This window comes from Anabrus simplex, chromosome 3, assembly GCF_040414725.1.
Source record: "Anabrus simplex isolate iqAnaSimp1 chromosome 3, ASM4041472v1, whole genome shotgun sequence".
Lineage (NCBI taxonomy): Eukaryota > Metazoa > Arthropoda > Insecta > Orthoptera > Tettigoniidae > Anabrus > Anabrus simplex.
The window spans coordinates 411,473,768-411,495,426 of NC_090267.1; the positions used below are offsets into that span (position 1 = coordinate 411,473,768).

At 39.1% G+C, this 21,659-nt stretch overlaps 1 protein-coding gene across 4 annotated transcripts in view; it reads left to right on the forward strand.

Moving 5' to 3' along the window:
- Acat1 (Acetyl-CoA acetyltransferase 1) overlaps positions 1–21,659 on the forward strand; it is a 226,245-nt gene that overhangs the window by 61,368 nt on the left and 143,218 nt on the right. For all 4 annotated transcript variants that reach the window (XM_067143401.2, XM_067143398.2, XM_067143399.2 and 1 more), the window contains exons 7-8: positions 19,916–20,104; positions 20,185–20,342. In XM_067143401.2, coding sequence (XP_066999502.1) covers positions 19,916–20,104; positions 20,185–20,342 — 347 coding nt within the window. The remainder of the gene's footprint in view (positions 1–19,915; positions 20,105–20,184; positions 20,343–21,659) is intronic.

Genomic DNA, 21,659 nt, shown 5'->3' on the forward strand with positions numbered 1-21,659 from the left:
AAACGAAAATATCAACTAAATTCAACTCTAACTAGAGAGAAAACTAAACCTGATTATTATTCAACCTTCACATTCAACGAAGATATTTACGTTGTTACAAATATTCTGAAGAAACACAACACCAAAATCGCATATCAAACTAACAATAGAAATATGGATATCATATATAATACCAGCTCAGTTAACAAGACTAACATTTACCAAATATCAGGAGTCTACAGATTCCAATGTCAAAACTGTCAATCCTCGTACATTTGTCAAACAGGGAGGAACTTCAAAATCAGATACATGGAACATGTTAATGCTACAAAATATAATAGATACTCGGCAGTTGGCCAGCACATTCAAGATTTAAAGCATAGTTTCAGTAACATACAACAAGAAATAGAGATGCTCATGAATATGGACAAAGGCCCTATTCTTGACGTTGCAGAAAATTGCTTCATTCACTTAGACCAGTTCTTCAACTCCAATTCGAATCTGAACAAAATCTCAGTAAAAACTAACATTCTGTTTGATTTTTTAATTAAAGTATTCAAGTATTTTAATCTTCCGAATAGGAGGTCAATATTTAGAGCGATACACAGTAACCTATCACGTTACAAACCCCCACCACACTGTTCACAAGACCCACCTTAAACTTACTACTCCCCTAATAAGATCTTTTTCTTCCTCCCCAATCCGTCTTCTCCCCTCCAGTCTTACCACATATAACATTTTATATCTTTTTCTCACAAGACTAACTTTTTTTACCACTGACTGATTTCATATTCATCAGTGTTAAATTTTTTTATCAGGTATAAATTACATACCAAGTGATTCAAATAAGTTCTCAACGCTCTGGTTGATGCATAGCATGTGTGAATGTTTTAAATGACTCTTTACTTTGGAAGCCTGTCGGAGCCTTCTATTAAATGGATGCACAAAGACTACATATTGAAGAACCTTCTTTTATTCTTTGATTAGTGAGAGACTATATGCATACTTCATAGTGTCACTGCACCAGATTTAATTATTATACCGTTGCTCTTCTGTTATGGTGATTTATCTTAACACATGGTGTGAATGGACGGTTAACCCTCAAACACACGCGTGTGGGGTGGAATCCACCCCAGGTCATTTTATTTCCTAGTGAAATGTACAAATAACTATTTTGTGCTCCCCCTGCCCTTGTAACTTTCTGGCTGGATCCCCGCAGAAAGAGTCATTCTTACATAATCCATCTTAAAATTCCCAATTAACACAGTAATTAATATTTTACAATACAATGATATGTGGGGTGGAAAGCACCCCCACGCGTGTGCCTGCGTCCTAAGATCTGGTGCGTGTGCTTAGGGGTTAAAGATTTTTAATGATCATATTTCAATATGTATCCACAATAGTTTTGATTATTATGTCTTTGCTTATATATTTGTGATTCATTTTATGGCTGATGATGACATTTTATGTGTTGAAACCGGTCCCAAGTTGAATAAAAGTTATTAGTAACATCAACACGCAATTAGTATTGAATAGGTGGAACCTAATGGATATCTCATCTCTGTGATCTCAGTTCAATGCGGAAACATCAATGAAGCTCATATCTTTGAATCACCTTTGAATGTCGACGAGAGAAATCGCTAGTGGACATAATGAGGAAACGATACCGAAGGTAATCGAACGCATGCAACATAATCGCTGGGGTGCATAAATATAGGTAACAGACAAAATCATGCACGCTTAATCACTTGTAATAACGGATGTATCAGTGATAGGGCTCTCGCTGTAACCGAAGGATAATATACAATTTAATATAGGAATTTTGAAGGGACAGCAAAAAGTTGTTGTTATAACGGGATTTTCATCATATGCCGTACTCGCTATAACGGACTTCTACTGTATTTGGTAAGAACACAATTGATGGCTTATGTCTTGAATAACAAGCATTTTCAGTACGACCCTTTTTACTGAAGGAGAAAGTAAATATATTTAACATTTTAGTTTTCTTGTTTCGTACATTTGTTTTTCTTATCATACTTCATTAGTATTGTTTAAGTTAACAGTGTGTTTTAATGCATCTCACCAGTTGTAGTTGACCCGTCTCTGTTTCCTTTGTGCATGATATTCAACTACAATACTACCATCAACTTTGAAATCATATAATCAGTTAGCTATAAAATTCTGTTTTAGTACTAGCTTACATCTTTCGCTAGGATTACTTCAGCTTGCCATAAAAATGCTCTCTTCCTTTTTACATCTAGACTTACGAGAGTGCAAATTCTAAGTTAACAGGATACTTCTTTTGAGTTATCAGGCATGTTGAAATGTATTGTTACTCTTTGGAAGCAGTTCTTGCTGTGAATAACCACTGGCACCGAGCTCGATAGCTGCAGTAGCTTAAGTACAGCCAGTGTCCAGTATTCAGGAGATAGTGGGTTCGAACCCCACTGTTGGCAGCCCTGAAGATGGTTTTCCATGGTTTCCAATTTTCACACCAGGCAAATGCTGGGGCTGTACCATAATTAATGCCACAGCCGCTTCCTTCCCACTCCTAGCTCCTTCCTGTCCCATCATCACCATAAGACCTATCTGTGTCGGTGCGACATGAAACAACTTGTAAAAAAAAAAAAAAAAAGAAGAAAAAACCTCTTGTGAGAGGAAGTTGCATAAAATTCCATCCCCCTTCAATATGCATCAAAACAGATGTTTTGACCCTAACTTACTAAACATGGTACATTCAACAATTGCTTCTTTTCTTGTGAGGTATCTAATATTTAATGTTTGTAATATGCTGGTTATATTAATTTTATTTGGATGTTATGTACTTTAATTCAGGATGAAGAGAGATTTGTAGGCCAGAATGATCTCGACAAATCATGAAATTAGGGTTGAGAGTTCTCTGTGAAACAGTTCTTAGAATGTGAATGTACCAGCTGAAATTACATTGATGCTCTACCTGTCCCATTTCCTTCCTCAAGCATCCTTCGTATTCCTGTTTAGTGATGGAAGATCTAATGTAATGAGGTAAGTTTATTCTTTTAATTTCAACTCGTAGATTGTTTGTTTGAATCTAAGATCTGAAATGCTGCCATAATTTACTATAGGGATTTTCTAAATTTTCATGCTTGTTTGCGATTTCAGAGGAAACACATTTTCTATAGCCTCTACTTCATTTCAAGTCTATTGGAGAACTAAAAATATTGTGTGAACACTTGACTGAAAATTTGTCTTACTGGATTGTAATTACTAAAAACATTTCATACGTTATAATGTAAAGCAAAAGCTAAAGTTTTCCACCTATTCAATACTATTTATTGTAACTTTAAAAAAGTTACAATTATTTGAGACCATCTTCAGTCAAAATCAATAAAGGTTAAGGCAAGACATAAATTATAGATATTTATAATGCTCTATAAATAGACTTAATAGACTTAAGAGAATGCAAATTCTAAGTTAACATGACTCTTCCTTTGAGTTATCAAGCATGTTGAAATGTATTGTTACTCTGTGGAAGTAGTTCTTGCTGTGAGTAAAGTCTGGTAAGAGGAAGTCGAATAAAATTCCATCTCCCTTCAATATGCATCAAAATGGATATTTCGACCCTAACGTACTAAACATGGTTTCCACCCCCAGATAAAATGTATCTGTAATTCATGTCTTGCCTTAACTATTATTGATTTTGACTGTTGATGGTCTCTAGCAAGACCAAAACTAGTTTCAGATATATGTAACTTTTTTTTTAAATTTACGATATATAGTATTGAATAGATAAGCCTCCGTGGCTCAGGCGGCAGTGCACCAGCCTCTCACCAATGGGTTCCGTGGTTCAAATCCGGTTACTCATTGTGAGATTTGTGCTGGACAAAGTGGAGGCGAGACAGGTTTTTCTCCGGGTACTCTGGTTTTCCCTGTCATATTTCATTCCAGCAACACACTCCAATATAATTTCATTTCATCAGTCTTTCATTAATCATTGCCCTAGAGGAGTGCGACAGGTTTCGGCAGCCGGCACAATTACTATCCTCGCTGCTAGATGGGTCTTCATTCATTCCATTCCTGACCCGGTTGAATGACTGGAAACAGGCTGTGGATTTTCATTTCAGTATTGAATAGGTGGAAACCTTCAGCTTTTGTTTTATGTTATATTGCTCTTCAATACGGAATAATATGAAATTTATTACCTATGATTTTATATGTTATGTTTAATGCATAATTTTGGCTTATATATACTGTACATAGTATATTCCTGAAAAACTATATAATCTTATTTTAATAACTTAAATAACATATCATCTTTCCACCTGTGAAAACTGCTATGTGACGATGTTGTTCTCATTAAGAACGAGAATTCTTTGATTATCATCACACAGTATTGAACCTTAGATGACAGATCCTAAACAGCCAAATTTTTAAGCTGAAATATTTCACATAGCATATTTTGCAGGCGCAACAATGATATATTGTTTAATAAAGCGAACATTTGTTCATTTGTTTCTCTGGATTGACTCATTCAGTATTTCCATATCATAGAGGATCAACAGTTGAGATGATAACTGCTGGAACTTTCAGATGTCCGAAAAGCAAAGTGTACAGATGAACAATCAAATATTTATCGCATCCCGTGAAACATGAAATAAGAAAGTCCACTTCGGCTGAATCTGGCTTTTTACTGTGAGCTGGATGCGTATCGCAATGTGGCCTGTAGTTCTCATTCATGTCAGTCGCTCTCACTCTACCCCTCCCCCTTCTTTTCTCCCTTCTCTCTTCTCGTGAAATGCACTTGCATACACCACCATGAAATTATAAGCACATTGCACGTTCCCATATAGTGCAGTGGATCAACTGTAGGCTACAAAATTTGTGCCTGCCATAACAACTAAGGTTCAAATCCCGGCGTGAACAATTTTTTGGTTCTCGAATTAATACACCGTGATGACATGAGGCAACAAACCTTTCAAGTTTGGCTGAGCTAACTTTGATGTTAAATGCTTTGCCTCATTCTGACATGGCACATTATTGCCACCATCAATTTATCCCATTGTGATCTGTGCCATGATCAACATTCTTAGGAACAAAACCTTCAACTCTGTGTTGACAGATTGCAATGTCAAAACATGAATTTTGTGAGTGAATGCCCAAAAGTTCATATACATGCAGACGTGAGTTTCATTACAAGCTATGAATTTTCCCATCTTCAGAAATCTGCCAACCTCAGCTGTATTTGTAATACTAATTACTTGATGAGCTTATGATGGGAGAGCTATTATCAATATCTAGTTCTGTTGGCCCCTGATTTATCATTGTATGACTATTAGCATAGCGAAGTAAAAGAAATTTTACAGACTTGGTTCATTCAGCCTATTAAGGATCTTGGGCCTGGTAATATGACTCCTAGTCAGCCAGATGACTTGCAAATATTGCAGGGTGTGGTGAACACTGGTGGTAGTTCATAGCTGTCCTGTTGGACTTTCTAGACCAGATTATGCTGCATATTACATTACAAAGCTCCTGAGTTGACCTCAGCTATCAGCTTGCATTCAGGAGATATTGGGTGTTGACCCCACTGTTGGCAGCCCTGAAGATGGTTTTTGTGTGGTTTTCCATTTTCATATCAGGCAAATGCTGAGGTTGTATGGCTGTACCTTAATTAAGGCTATGGTCGCTTCCTTCCCACTCCTAGCTCTTTCTTTTCCCATCATCGCTATAAGACCTATCTGTGTTGGTGTGATGTTGAAGGAAATTGTTGAAAGTTAACGTCACAGGGCTGAGTGAATCGCCTCCCAAACCTCAGACCTTTTACAACCTTAAAAATACTGTATAGTCGAGTAATCTGAACCTCTTGGGACCAGGGGCGGCTTTTCAGGTGAAGTAGGTGAAGTGCCACTTCACCACTTATTTCTACCATAATGAATTACTTAAATTTATTTTTCTTATGACATTTGTTGGTATTATGGAAAGAAAATGTTTTATTGTACGGCGTTTGGAGCACCTCATCACCTGATGAGAACCAGGGCAACTCACGAAAGCGCCGGCTGTCGGCCACAGTACGGCGCGTGAGACTGAGTGAAGACGAGGGATTTCGCAGCTGCCTCTACCTCCCAAGTGCTCCCTCCTAGCGCTTGGCCTTGGCGGTTGCCATGACAACCATGACGTCACCCGCCTACTTTCCACATAGCGGAATGAAGTTGTTGGAAGAACGGAATGTTTAGTCTTCTCTGTGTCATCCTGTGTGAAGTACGAGTACTTACGCATCGTGGTTCATTCGTAGTGTTGCGCTGTTTTATTTAAATATGTATCCTATTTATGACATAGTGTGCATTTTATTATTACCACCATTTTCACGTTGGAGAAACGAAGATCAGAATGAAGTTCTACGTTTTGATCGCCCTACTGAATCATTGCAAATTTGTGCTACGAAAGAAGTGAAACATTCCTGTAAATCATACAATCTTAGTTTCAAACGATCGTGGTTTGAGGAATTTCCATGGTTGTGCTCCTCTCCAGCTCTACAGAAGTTGTTTTGTTGGGCCTGCTTGCCTTTTATCAATAAAAATAACGTTTGGAATAAAGAAGGATTTTCAGCCCTTTTGAACATAACACGTTCCTTACATAAGCACTCAGACTCTGCAGAACATAAAATATGGCAGCTAGATTTCAAGACATTGGAAACAAACCAAAATACGATCTCTGATGTCCTGAAGGAAAATGCCAGACTGTATATTGTAATTGTAAAGTTCAGTGAAAATGTACATAAAAATAGGCTTTTCCTTCAGTTGTTAATTGATGCAGTGCTCTATTTAAGTAAGCAAGAACTAGCTTTTTGTGGTCATGACAAAACGTTCATCATCATCATCATTTCTTCGCTCCAGCAAGCCGGGTGCAGTTGTGTACGAGCCTCCTCCAGTTTGTCCTATCCATCCACAGATGCTGCTCATGTATGCGACACCAGTTCACATCTCTAATTTCAAGGTCCTTCATTATCTGTTTTTCCCAAACATCACGAGGTCTTCCTCTTGGTCTCTTCCCAGGAACATTGTGGTCAAAGTATGTTCGAGGAGTCCAGTGAGGGTTCATTCTTTTCATGTGACCATACCATTGCAATCTCTTCACTTCTAGAGTCTCCAGCAAGCTTCTTTCCAATCCAAGCTGTTGTCGGATATCCACATTCCTTATTTTATCCATTTTTGTTTTTTGTAGACAGGAGCGGAGAAACTTCATTTCTGTTGCCTGAAGATGACTCTTTGTTGATCCAGTAAGTGTTGCTGCTTCCAGGCCATACGTCAGTATAGGTACTAGATATATTTTGTTCAAGCTGATCTTGGAAACTAACGGAAATGTTTCATCCCAAAGTATTCGACGTACAGCGTGATAAAATTTGGAAGCTTTCTGTATTCTGTTGCTAATCTCTTAATGTATGGTATTGTCTGATGACAGAACACTACCTAAATACTGGAAGTTGTCTACAATATCCATCTCCTCATCTTCAATTCTTAGATGAACAGTTGGAGAGTTCCTACTCATCACCAAGCCAACTGTCTTCGTTTTGCTGATTTTGAGACCTAAGGTTGTAAAAGCTTCATGCCAGAGATCTAGTCTAGTTTGTACTTCAGCTTCTGTCTCACCCCATACCATTACATCATCAGCAAAAACCAGGGCATTAGTTGTTGGATCCTTTCTCTTAACTGCTTTTAAAACTTCATCCATTATGATTATGAAGAGAAGTGGTGAAAGACAACTTCCTTGCTGGACTCCACTCTTTGTTTCAAACCAACCTGACCTTCCATCCTGGACCTGGACACAACACTTGGTTTCATCATATAATTGTTGTACTCATGCTATGATGTCATCGGGCCCTTTCTTATGTCTCAAACATTCCCATATATGCCTGCGTGGTACATGGTCATGTGCATTCTCGATGTCCAGAAAAACAGTTATAAGTGTTTTACCTTTCTCCCAATACTTCTCATAGAGCATTCTGGTGGCAAAAATATTAAATTCAATAAATTGTGGTCACGTGCTGGACCTTCCGCCAGTCACAAGTACGAGGTACAAGTACAAAACAACCAAAAACAACACGTAGTTCCTAAATCTTGTCCTCCTCTGTGGTGTAGTGGTTAGTGTGATTAGCTGCCACCCCGGAGGCCCGGGTTCGATTCCCAACTCTGCCACGAAATTTGAAAAGTGGTACGAGGGCTGGAACGGGGTCCACTCAGTCTCGGGAGATCAACTGAGTAGAGGTGGGCTCGAATCCTACCTCAGCCATCCTGGAAGGGTTTTTTTGTGGTTTCCCACTTCTCCTCCAGGCAAATGCCAGGATGGTACCTAACTTAAGGCCATCCTTCCCTCTTCCTTGTCTATCCCTTCCAATCTTCCCATCCCCCACCAAGGCCCCTGTTCAGCATAGCAGGTGAGGTACTGGTCATCCTCCCCAGTTGTATCCCCCGACCCAGAGTCTGAAGCTCCAGGACACTGTCCTTGAGGCGGTAGAGGTGGAATCCCTCGCTGAGTCCGAGGGAAAAACCAAACCTGGAGGGTAAGCAGATTAAGAAAGAAAGAAAGAAAGAAAGAAGTTCCTAAATCTGTCGCTCAAAACCGAACGGGTAATAGCTCTTCACCATATTTTACAGCCACGAGCCGCCACTGCTTGGGACTGGAGGAGGCCTGGATTACTGGAAGTGCCAGATTATTGGAATTTATAGACTGTAACTTCTGGTTTTATAGAAATAAAGTGTTACTATTGTACATATTCAAAGATGAGCATGAAGAAAGGAAAGGCAGTGGGCATAGACGAACTAAGTGCAGATATGCTGGAAGCGGTGGGAATTCCAGGAATCCAATGGCTCTTACAGACTGCTCTACAAGATATGGAAGGAAAATATTATTCCTGAGGACTGGAAGATGGGCATCATTGTACCTCTGTTCAAGAAAGGAAACTGACGAAAATGTACTTTTTTTTTTTTTTTTTTTTTTTGCTAGTTGCTTTACGTTGCACCGAATGTACTAATTATCGTGGTATTACACTACTGTCTCATGTCCTGAAAACATTGGAAGAAATAATAGAAACCAGAATCAGAGACATTCTTGAACCAATTTTGGAAAAAAGCAGTATGGTTTCAGACCAGGAAGGTAACTACAGACCTTATATTTGCCATTAGGATGCTAATGGAAAAATGCTGGGAGAAGAACAAGCCATTGTTTCTAATATTTTTGGACATTGAGAAAGCCTACGACAGTGTACCAAGGGAAAGAATTTGGCAATGCATGAAAGAACTTCAAGTGCGAGACAGCCTCATAGACAAAGTGAAAATGTTGTATAGTGGGAATAGAAGTTATATTCAAGTAGGACATGGTTTATCAGACTGGTTTGAAACAGAGAGAGAAGTACGGCAGGCAGCTCATTGTCACACTTCTATTTATTATTGCGATGGATGTAGTAATGAAATTTATTAAAAGGAAAGAACATGGAGATATCAAAGCCTTCACATTTGCAGGTGATGTTGCGATCTGGAGTGACTCAGAAGAGGAATTGGGAGAGAGAATGCAAAGCTGGAATGAGGAGTTTAAGAAATATGGTTTAAACATCAGTAAGACTAAAATGGTGGTGATGAAAGTGTATGGGGAAGGAGCAGAACCAATAGTCATGTTAAATGAAGCCCAACTGGACAGCGTTCCAGTTTTCAAATACTTGGGTAGCGTTCTATCAAATGACAACCTAGCAAAACATGAGGTGAACAATCGAATCAATAAGGCAACACAATTTTACCACCAGGTAAGACACCTCCTGTGGGATGAGCAAATACCTATGAAAACAAAAATGACATTGTACAAGTCCTATTATACACCAATTCTTACATACAGACTCAAAACCACAACACTCACCAATAGAGATAATTCCAAACTCCAGGCAGCTGAAATGAAATTCCTACGCACTGTGATCCAGAAAACTAGGTAAGACAAGATTAGGAACGAGAAAATTAGAGAAGAAGTAGGAATAGATGATTCTCTCCGTAATAAGATTCAGATATCAAGACTGAAGTGGTTTGGTCACATGAAGAGGATGCCAGTTAACAGAACTGCAAGGCAGGAATATGACAGAAAAGTAGAAGGAAGACGACCCGTGGGAACGCCACGAAGGAAATGGATATAGTTAAGAACGATGTACTGCTGAGAGGTCATGATTGGGACAAGTTGGTGGAGAAGGAGTGGTAGGACAGGATGAGATGGAGGAGGCTCATATACTGCACCCAGGAAACTGGAGATGGTTTAGGATGATGATGATGATGATGATTATATTCAAAGATGATAATATTTAATTTAGAATGTCCACGAAGGAAATGGATAGATTTAGTTAAGAACGATGTGCTGCTGAGAGGTTATGATTGGGACAAGTTGGTGAAGGAGGAATGGTACAAGGACAGATTGAGATGGAGGAGGCTCATACACCGCACCCAGGGAACTGGAGATGGTTTAGGATGATGATGTTGATATTCAAAGATGATAATATTTAATTTAGAAAAAAATTAGTTCAGCCATCTGTCACTAGAATGAAACAAAAATCATCTTTGTCCGTCATTTGTTTATAGAAGAACTTAGCTTTTTCTTTAAAATTATCTCCATTAACTGGTGCGCTCCTGTTATGTTCCTTAAGAAACCTTGCATAAGTGCTTCACCAACTTTTGAGTTAACACCTGATCTTCATAGTCTCTCACCTGTTCCATATGCAGAAGTGTTTACAATAGTCGCACGTTTTGCCAGTTAATTTTAAATTATCACTGATTATGTACATCTGGCACTATGTTAGTTAACTGAATCATTCCTTTTCTCACCTCAGTCCTGTTTTTTAAGGCAGGGGTGCAGAAATTTTCTAATGGAACTTGCTTATCCTATAGAAGTTTTCTCACAAGATGATAAAACTGTGCCCCATTCTGTACTCTTCTAGTGATTTCTGCAGATGGTCAGCTATCTGTTGTTACTAAAATGCCAAGATAACAGAACTGATGGACTTGTTCCACCTTGGATCCATCTAGAGTGATGTTAGTATGGACGTTCTGTCAACTAACAGGCAACACTGTCATTTTGGACTGGCTTATCTTGAGACCAAATTGCTTGAATATAACATTCTAGTCATTCAGCTTTTGTTGTACTTCACACTCACTATCACCTCATATCACTACATCTTCTGCAAAGGCAAGAGCTTTAAACTCAAAGTTGTTGTTGAGTTTCTTAACTTTTTACATTATTTCATCCATTACTATGATGAATAAAAGTGGGGATAATGCGCTGCCTTGTTGTACACCCTGCCTAGTTTCAAACCACTCCGAATATCCATCCCCTATTTGGACACAACTCTAGCAGTGATCACACTGCATTTTAACTTTATTAATTAAAACCCATTGTATAGATCTATTCTCAAGGCATTTCCAAATTTTTTATCTTTGTATACTGTTCTCTATTATCTAGGAAAATAAAGATGGCATCTTTTCATTTTCTCAGTGCTTCTCCACGATCATCCTTACAGAATATATTTTATCTGTTGTTGACCTACTCCTTCTAAAACCATACTGCTCCTCTTCAAACTGTGGTTCAATAATGGTTCTTAATCTGCATTCTATGATTCATTCCAATATTTTGAGTCCATGAGATAGAAGAGTGATGCCTGTGTAGTTGCTGGGTTTCCATCTGTCTTCTTTCTTACATAGAGGGATGATGACTCCTTTAGTCCAATCTTTGGGTAGTTTTTCTTCTTTCCAAATGGCGTTTAGGACCCTAAACAACCACTGCAATTCTTGCACTCCAGCAGCCTTGATCATCTCAGTGCTTACCTCATCTATGCCTGTTGCCTTGGCTTTACTCCATCCATGTTGTAGGAGGCTCCATGTTTTGAATATTTTTTACTGTGTTCTGTTGTTGCTTGATATTTAACCCAGATAACCCTGAATTATTTTTTGTTTGTAATGAGGAACTTTTCCATGAAAATCTATCATTGAGGTTGTAAATGAAGCGAAAGAAAAAGGTTTACCGAAATTCTTTGCTTAGTATGCCGGAAATTAAGCATCCTTCCAGAAGGATGTCAGGGATACCCACTCTCTGAGCATCCTTCCAAAAGGACGTCAGGGAAATACACTATTTACTATATCATCGACTAGTGTTGAAATAAATTTTAACCAATTCCAGAACGTTCATTTATTTATTAATTTTTCATTAATAAAGTAATTTTCTCATCACATATCATATTCTAAGCATTACACCTTTGTGATGATGATGATGATGATGATGATGATGATGATGATGATGCTTGTGTTTTAAAGGGGCCTAACATCGAGGTCATCGGCCCCTAATGGTACGAAATGAAATGACAATGAAAAGTTCAAAATCATCCACTGACCAAAATAAAAAATCTCATGAAGAATGAATGGATGGACATGAATCCAAACAAAAAAACAAAAAACGGTGGATCCAACTCAAAAAGGTCATAAATAATAATATTTCTGACCAAGGGACCACTTATAAAGCACAATCCTGAATCGAGGATGCTTGATGTCTAAAGGGGTCCAAAATCCAGGTCTAAGGCCCCTCAAAATGGTACTTATCGCCAGTAAAGTAGAACCATGGTATTTGTCATGTTGGGATACTAATCAAAAGTAGCGAAAACTCACGGTGTTCCACACATGATGGTACTACTCACAAGTATTGTACGTCGTACAGGTAACGTAGACCTATGGTGTTTCTCACACAATGGCACCACTCATAGCCAACGCAAACTGATGAGGTTCCTCACCTAGGTGTACTAGTCACGGGTGCCGGTATTCCCGTGGTGTTCCTCACATAGTGGGTACTAATCACAGGCAACGCAGACCCACGGTGTCGCTCATATAGTGGTACAACTCGCAGGCAACGCCCAGACCCGTGTAGTTGCTCACATGGGTACGACTCACGGGTACTGGAAACCCACCGGAGAACCAACTCATTGCTTGTACTAATCACAAACCTATTTCGTACCTAATATAGTGGTACTACTCGCAAGTAAAGGCGACCCATGGTGTTCCCTGCGTGATGGTACTAATCAAAAGTAGTTTCATCGTTTGAAGACAATCATCCCTTGGTCGCCCCTTTTAGTCGCCTCTCACGGCGGTCAGGGGATACCGTGGGTGTATTTTCCTTCTGCGTCCCCCACCCACAGGGGGTAGAGAGAGAGAAAAAAGAAGAAAAAAAGAAGGGATCCGTCACTTCGAAAAATGAAGTAACGGACGAAGAAAGGCAAGGGCCACGAAGGGCGTGAAAATGAAAGACTCCCTAGGCCTCGAATGCTCTAATACCGTCGGGGTTGGAAAAGAACAAGAGTTGACCAAGGGAGGTCGGACAAGATAGACGAAAGTGAGGAGCCTGGCACAAGTAAGTGGAAGCAATGCCATGACTCAGCTAAGGGCCCCGTGGTCGCCAATGCACATTCCCAAGTTGAAAGCCCCTTGGGCCCGTTTTAGTCGCTTCTTACAACAGGCAGGGGATACCGTGGGTGTTTTCTACATGTGCGTCCCCCACCCGCAGGGGGTAGTGCATTTGGTCCGCGAGAGGTATTTTATTTCCCTCAAGTCCGCCGGCAAGCCGGTTAGGACCTTACACCTTTGTGTGGAATGATACAAAGCATGAAACGTGCAAAGCATAGTTACATTTGAGACACATTGTAGTGCACTTCTTTAAGCAATGTTTACAATTAAGCTGCTTTTACTTAGTGTGAGTGTCAATTGAAAGATCTGCCACGTAATGCTCCACTCCGTCAAAACGTGCATCCACTTGACGTTTCTTCGATGGCCTCCCTTTACCTTTACCAGAAATCACTCTTTTATTGGATTTCAAAATAGATATGGCCGCACTTTTTCTAAAATTCAAATGATCTAGTTTTACATCGTCTTTCCGATAGAGTTTCCAGGCATTTTGTTCTGCTAAATATCACGTGGGCTACCAGGTGGAAATACCATTTCTTTCCACTGATTGACACCCTGTAGTGTGAAACATTCTCATCAGCCCGATCGATCCCACCCATTTCTTTGTTGTAAAGTGAAATCAAATGAGGTTGTGTCACTGAGATAGTTCATCTTTGCACACGTGAAAAGCGGAGAACCTTGCTCAGAGGGTTCACTGTGTCGAAGTTAGTTGCTGCTGTAACTCTGATCGCAACTGTGAACCTGGAAGGTGGTCAATTGTAGGGAAATATTCTGCTCCTGAGTCTTCATCTGTGAGATCTCCAACAGGAGGGAAAGTTATTATGTTAAGTGATTCAGTGTCGGGAACTTCATTCTCTTCGAGAATCCCTAATAGTTCGTTCAGATTAAGGGCTTTCCTGAAACAAAAGTAACTGTTTTTCCCTGACGTCCTGCAGGAAGGATGCACAACTTTAGGTCATAATTATGTAGGCGAGCACTGATAAAGCCCACTAAAAGCTCATCTCATACTGAAAACTACATATCTAGTATAGTATCAAACTATGTTTTGAATGATCTGAAAGTATATAGGTAAATAATACTCACACCTACAATGACATCAGTCAGTTCTTCCATTGCAAAAACACTGCTTCACTTTGAACGTTATTTCACTTCAGAAACACGCTGCATTGTAATGAAGCCGATTGTTAACTGATGAGAGGATACCGATCGTCCTGTAAACAATGTAATTTGCGCCACAAACTAATTGTGTTCACCGTTAGATGGTGTTGAAATCATACTACCCATTCATCCTTCTGGAAGGACGTTAAGGCTATCGGGGTTAAATTTTCACTATTATACAAATTTTCAAAATATTGTCCCAACTCATCTCTTATTTCTGTCATTCCAAGTGATGTTTCCATCTTCTTTCTCTAGGGCCTTTATTCCTTCATAGTTGCTTTTCTTGCTTCTCACCCCCTGATATGATAATTTCTTGTTGTTCTTGCTGTCCTCTTCAAGTTTCTATGCGAATTCAGTCCAGGTTTTCTTTTTCTCAGGTCTCGGTCCAACTTCATTTCTCTCCTTTATTGCTGTTTGGACAGTTTCATTCCACCGTGGGGTTTATTTCTCTCTTACTCAGCTACTTGTTTTGCCAACAATATTGACTGCAGTGTCCACCAGGGTTTTCTTAAATCCAAGCCATTCTTTTTCAGCTGTTCCCACTTCACATTTGGGCAGTTTGTCTTTAATTTTCATCTGTTATTCAGACCTCTTATCTGGTTTTTCCAATTCCCAAACTTTTATCTTCAGTTTATGCCTGGTATTTATCTTTTCTACCATGATATTTTCTAAGGTCGTTACTACCTGAACTTTCTTCTGGCAGCACTTTCACATATCTCATAAATGTTCCAGCCTCTTTATTTTCAATGACATAATCAATAAGAGATATCTGCTCTCCATTCCAGCTGTGCCTTGTGATTTTATGGCTCAGCTATTTTTTTGAACCAGATGTTTTTTATTTTTAGGTTGTTTTGTATGCAAAAGTCAAGAAGACATTTATCCCCATGGTTCCTATTTCCATATCCATTAGGGCCGATCACTGCCTCATACCTTGTCCTTACAGTTCCTATCTGAGCATTTAGATCTCCCAAAAGAAGAGTATTGCCGGCACCGTAGTGTAGGGATAGCGTGCCTGTCTCTTACCCGGAGGCCCCGGATTCGATTCCCAGCCAGGTCAGGGATTTTTACGTGGACGTGAGGGCTGGTTCGAGGTCCACTCAGCCTACGTGATTAGAATTGAGGAGCTATCTGACAGTGAGATAGCGGCCCCGGTTCAGAAAGCCAAGAATAATGGCCTAGAGGATTTGTCGTGCTGACCACATGACACCTCAAAATCTGCAGGCCTTCGGGCTGAGCAGCAGTCACTTGGTAGGCCAAGGCTCTTCAAGGGCTTCAGTGCCATGGGGTTTGGTTTGATTTGGATAAGAAGAGCATTATCTTGTTCGACATGATCCTCTAATTCTTGAAGAAAGTCATCTTTCTCTTCTTGACTACACCCAGCCTGTAGAGCATAAACCGGAACAATGGTCAGGGTGTTTTTGTTGATTTTCTGATGTACCTTAATAATTTGTTTATTAAAATATTCTGTATCAGCCACAGCATCGATGTTCTTGCTAATTATGAATTCTACACCATTTCTTGTTTTCTTCTTAAATTACCATGTCAGTAGGGTTTGTGCCTTTTCTGCAGCCATTTATTTCCTTTCCCTTTCCACTTTGTTTCGCTCAGTCCAAGGACCTCGGTCTTTCTTCTTTTCATGAGATCTACAAGCTCCTCACATTTAGCAGTCAGGGTTATGTTTTTTTTAATGTTGCTATTTTGAATTTGTTTTTCTGTCTGGGAATTTTCTTCTTTGAATAATTCTACTGTATTTAACTTTGGGCTTATCACAGTCATCCTTACCAGAATTATACATAGAAGGAAGTCTATGTCTTGGTTTCTGTTTACTTCCAAGGCTCATTTTACCGTTGAAAGCAATTTCCCAATTTTTTCTCCCCTTGTTGGCTTGCTGGGCACCTAGGTACTTACAATGATCCTCAGAAGGAACTTTCACTCCATCAACGCAGTAATTAAACTGAGAGGATTTTTCGTCTTTGTGAAACTCACAACCTGACTTTTCACCACATTTTTCATCATACCATTGTCTGTCCATCTCACAACATTGTCAAGGTCTTTTTGCAGTCACTCACTTCTATCTTATTTTTAATTCTACACAGTATAACAATATCTGGAGAAAGACTTCTCATTGCTCTTTACTCATATCACTTCTGTATATTTAAGAAAACATGGAGGTCCAATAATACTGCCATGAGGAATTCCCCTCTTAATTTATACAAGATCTGATTATACTTCATCTACTGTAATTCTCTGAGTTCTATTTTCTAGAGATATAGCCACCCATTCAGTCACTCTTTTGTTTTTGCTTTTGTTTTCGTCAATAGTCTCCCTCAGTCTACCCCAGGGGTTTCCAATTGGTAAGGGCTCGAGGGCCATATTGGAAACCTTAGTCATCTTCGCGGGCCGTGCTTGAATAATAGGCCAATTTTCGTAAAATTCTGCATATAGTAGGCCTACAGAAGTACCATTATGAAAAAATAATATGCATAATTTAATTGAAATAAAGGTTTGATAATTTTGATTCTTTCTTTCTTAATCTGCTTACCCTCCAGGGTTGGCTTTTCCCTCTGACTCAGCGAGGGATTCCACCTCTACCGCCTCAAGGGCAGTGTCCTGGAGTGTGAGACATGAGGTCGGGGGAAACAACTGGGGAGGATGACCAGTACCTTGCCCAGGCGGCCTCACCTGCTATGCTGAACAGGGGCCTTGGTGGGGGATGGGAAGATTGGAAGGGATAGACACCGAGCTCGATAGCTGCAGTCGCTTAAGTGCGGCCGGTATCCAGTATTCGGGAGATAGTAGGTTCGAACCCCACTGTTGGCAGCCTGAAAATGGTTTTCCGTGGTTTCCCCATTTTTGCACCAGGCAAATGCTGGGGCTGTACCCTAATTAAGGCCACGGCTGCTACCCTCCCACTCCTAGCCCTTCCCTGTCCCATCATCGCCATAAGACCTATCTGTGTCGGTGCAAAGTAAAGCAACTAGCAAAAGAAAAAAAAAATAGAGATAGACAAGGAAGAGGGAAGGAAGCGGCCGTGGCCTTAAGTTAAGTACATTTCCGGCATTTGCCTGGAGGAGAAGGGGGAAACCATGGAAAACCACTTCCAGGATGGCTGAGATGGGAATCGAACCCACTTCTACTCAGTTGACCTCCTGAGGCTGAGTGGACCCCGTTCCAGCCCTCGTACCACTTTTTGAATTTCGTGGCAGAGCCGGGATTCGAACCCGGGCCTCCGGGGGTGGCAACTAATCACGCTAACCACTACACGACAGAGGAGGACATAATTTTAATTACTTAGGAAAAACATTATTTTACAATTGCATAAAGTAAAATTTGGAGCCGGGCTGAGTGGCTCAGATGGTTGAGGCGCTGGCTTTCTGAAGTTGGTAGGTTCGATGTTAGATCATTCCGAAGGTGCTCTAATACATCAGCTTCGTGTAGATCTCCGAAAAACATCAACAGTAGTTAGTGGGACGTGAAAACAATTCATTATTATCTGAAATTTGGATTTTAAATTTTTAAAAATGAAAAATAATCCATTCAAATCAAGTGAATTTTTAAAAAGAGGAAAATAATAATATTAAAGAATGAACTAGTTCGGACTTGGGTCTATAACGAGTATAAAAATTAATGCATTTTTGAACAACCTCTAAAATATTATTTTGTAACTATTCTTCACATTATTTATTAAAATGCTCTCGCGGGCCACATATTATGGCTTCGTCGGCCACATGCGGCCCGCGGGCCGCCATTTGGAAACCTCTGATCTACCCTATCAGATGACTTAGATAGGTCAAAATATATAATTTTAACCATTATGGTTTATTTTGGTCTGTATTGACTTATATGTAATAACACTTAAACATCACTGGTAATGTTATAGGTCTGCCTTGTATTATCTAATTAAAATTTTATTTTAAATATATTCTGTATTTTGTCATTTCAGAATTCTTCTTCTTCTCAGATAATTGTTTAAAATTTACTTATCTAGCATCTGTATTTCTAAGCTAGATTATTGAATTTCTGTGGAATATTGAAAACAGGTTGTGTGGAATGCACATTGTTTCGTTTATTTCTGGGCCGTGGCTTTGGCCTTGTCAGTCAACTCCCATGACAGTAGAATTCTTTTTACCTGGTTAAAATTGTTGGCCTTGGGTTTTTCTGTCAAAATGTGTTGTTGCATTAGAAATCGCTGAAAACTTAACACTGTTTGTGGCAGGCATTATAAAAAATGACTTCATAGTCCTTTGTTCGAAAAATCCGTACATACAATTGTAATTTTACAGACAGCATGTCTGGTCCAGGGAGTTTACAGAGCTTTAGCACCAGTCAGATTACCTGTTCTATTCAGTACTTCATGAACCACCAACAGTCTTGTATGAGCTTTGAGAGCATCTTCAATGCGGTTTATATATTTATTTATCTGGTGTATAAATAGTAAAAATGCCACTAGATCGTAAGTCTTCATTTGTAGATGTGAGTTCCCTTTACCTTGTTTTTTTTAGAAAAAGAGTCCTCAGAATACTTGATAAAAATTTGTGTACCATAGGGATATTTAGCTATTGATAGAAAATAGACATTGAAAGTAGCAGAATCAAGAACTCCAAAACAGACAAGGGACATACAGATTTGAATGGTTATAGTAATATTATTAATATGGATATGTTTTGGGCTGGGGGTCTATGTGTCATCAATTTTGTGCAGACAGAAACTCAACATCGTAGTAACTAGGGAATCCGTGTTCATCATTTGTCTGTATTAAGTCTTTGTCATATTCTTCCTCACGTTTTTACCATGTGCCAGGATTCTGCCTTCTAAATACAGTGGCTACAAATGGCATTGTGTTTTAAATGAGTTTCCACTACCTTTGAATGGTGTTTCGTCTAGACTACAGCAGAGGCCCTTACATGCGGTAACATCACTGAACACAGCAGAATTTTTCTCATAATACATATCTTGCTAATATTTATGCCCATAAAATTGTGTGCTAAATCAGCAACCATTTTGTTGGATTTAGATCTTGGCAGGTTGCGGGGCTATTTGTGACACGTATTGTTGTCATATTGTTGAATGTAGATCATGATGCTACATATTTCTTTCAGTTTATCGGAACTCTTTATCCCCCTGCATGTTGTAAGAGGCTACTAAGAGGGGAACAGCTAAGGAATTTGTACTCAATCTCTTGTCTTCTAAGCACAAAACCATATCCATGATTCTATGCTTTTCTGAGTACCAGAGAAATTTCTGTGTATATATACATATACAGAAATCTTTTTGAGAGTTTTACAGGAATTATTACTGATTTATATCTTATAAATTGCATTGACCTGCTGTTTCAGAAGGAAAATGGTACAGTCACTGCTGGTAATGCTTCCACATTGAATGATGGTGCTGCTGCTTGCGTTCTAATGACTAGCAGTGCTGCTAAGAGATTAGGTTGTACTCCATTGGCAAGAATAGTTGGCTTTATGGATGCTGCCACTGAACCCATAGACTTTCCCATTGCTCCAGCATTTGCTGTACCCAAGGTAGAGAGTACTTCTAATAAGCTCTGAGGTTTGAAAGTGGGCTCCTTGAAAAGTTTGGTAATGTAATTTAATTATTGCAGTTGCTAGAACACACTGGAGTGAAAAAGGAAGACGTTGCTTTGTGGGAGATTAATGAAGCCTTCAGCGTTGTTGTATTGGCCAATATGAAAATGTTAGATATTGATCCAGAGAAAGTTAATGTTCATGGAGGAGCTGTGAGTCTCGGCCATCCTATTGGGTGAGTAAACTTTTCAGTAGCAGTATAAGCTTTATGGTGCCTTGAGATCTTGTAGAAATGTAATTTCTCAATTCCAACCTCATTGACTTATAATATGGTCAGAATCCACTGTTGACGAGAGCTTAAGCTTCATTCTTGACATTTTGATCACAATGGCATCTTTAATTCAGGCAAATTCTACCTATTTCATTTTACCATTTTAATATGAGTAGCCATTCTTGATTACCGTCAACATATATAGCCATTAATACTTCTAAATAAATTTGATTTGGAAACTGAACTACTCAAGGGAACTGTTTCATTTGGACCAAACAGAGTTCAGTGAAACTTGGATGACTGATATCCTAAATTTAATGGTAATTGTCATTTTGCTGTAAAATCAATGGTAATTTTATAATTACTGAAAAATAGCTGGGCAACTCGGAGCAGTTAGTTGAGGATGACGTAGAACGACCTTGCGTATGCACTGTAGAAAAATACTGATAGCTCTATTTTAAAGTTACCGTACATAGAACTCTTATACTAAAAATGAATCATGGCCAACATGAACAGAATTTAATGCTCTACGAATCTATTTTACACATACTGTACCTTCTTCTCTACCTGCTTGGCCTAGCTCATGGGAGACGCTGCGTGGTGCGTCCAATAAAATAAAGTATGGGTCAAATGGTCTTGCTAAAATAAACTTTAAAATAGGACAGGTTCTAGAATACATATTCGTAAATGAGAAAATGAGAACTCGAAGAAATAAATTGGCAGAAAAGTTTATTAACCAATAAAACATGAGGTCAGAGTAGGAATCTCCCCACACTAAATCGACAAAATTATATTGTAAATTGCCATCACTGGTCCAAATATTTACACGGGTCTTGAACCCAATTACAAAGTCATTGTGTGGAATACGGTGGGGGTTATTGAGTTTTGACGGAGGTTCAAAAACATAAAACTGCGCATGGTTCGTAGCCTTGAACTGAATCGTCTCTTAACATGAAATTATATTTATAGATTCGCACATCTCGGCTTAATTAAACAAATCTGAACTAGTCGGTAAACAAATACAATAAACACTTGCTTGGAACTGGTATTTACCTCCAAAAAGACACTGAGCTTTAAACATGGGTCCGAACTCGGAACAATTTGAAGAGGGACAAAACCTCACAATCCAAAATCAGCACATCAAATCAAAATCTCTTTATTTGCAAATGAGGTGTCTACCTCGGTGGCAAATGATACACTAAAATACATTATTGTCAAGCACTAAATATTAAATTAACAAGAGAAGAAAATTTTCCTATAATACAATATTATACAATTTAC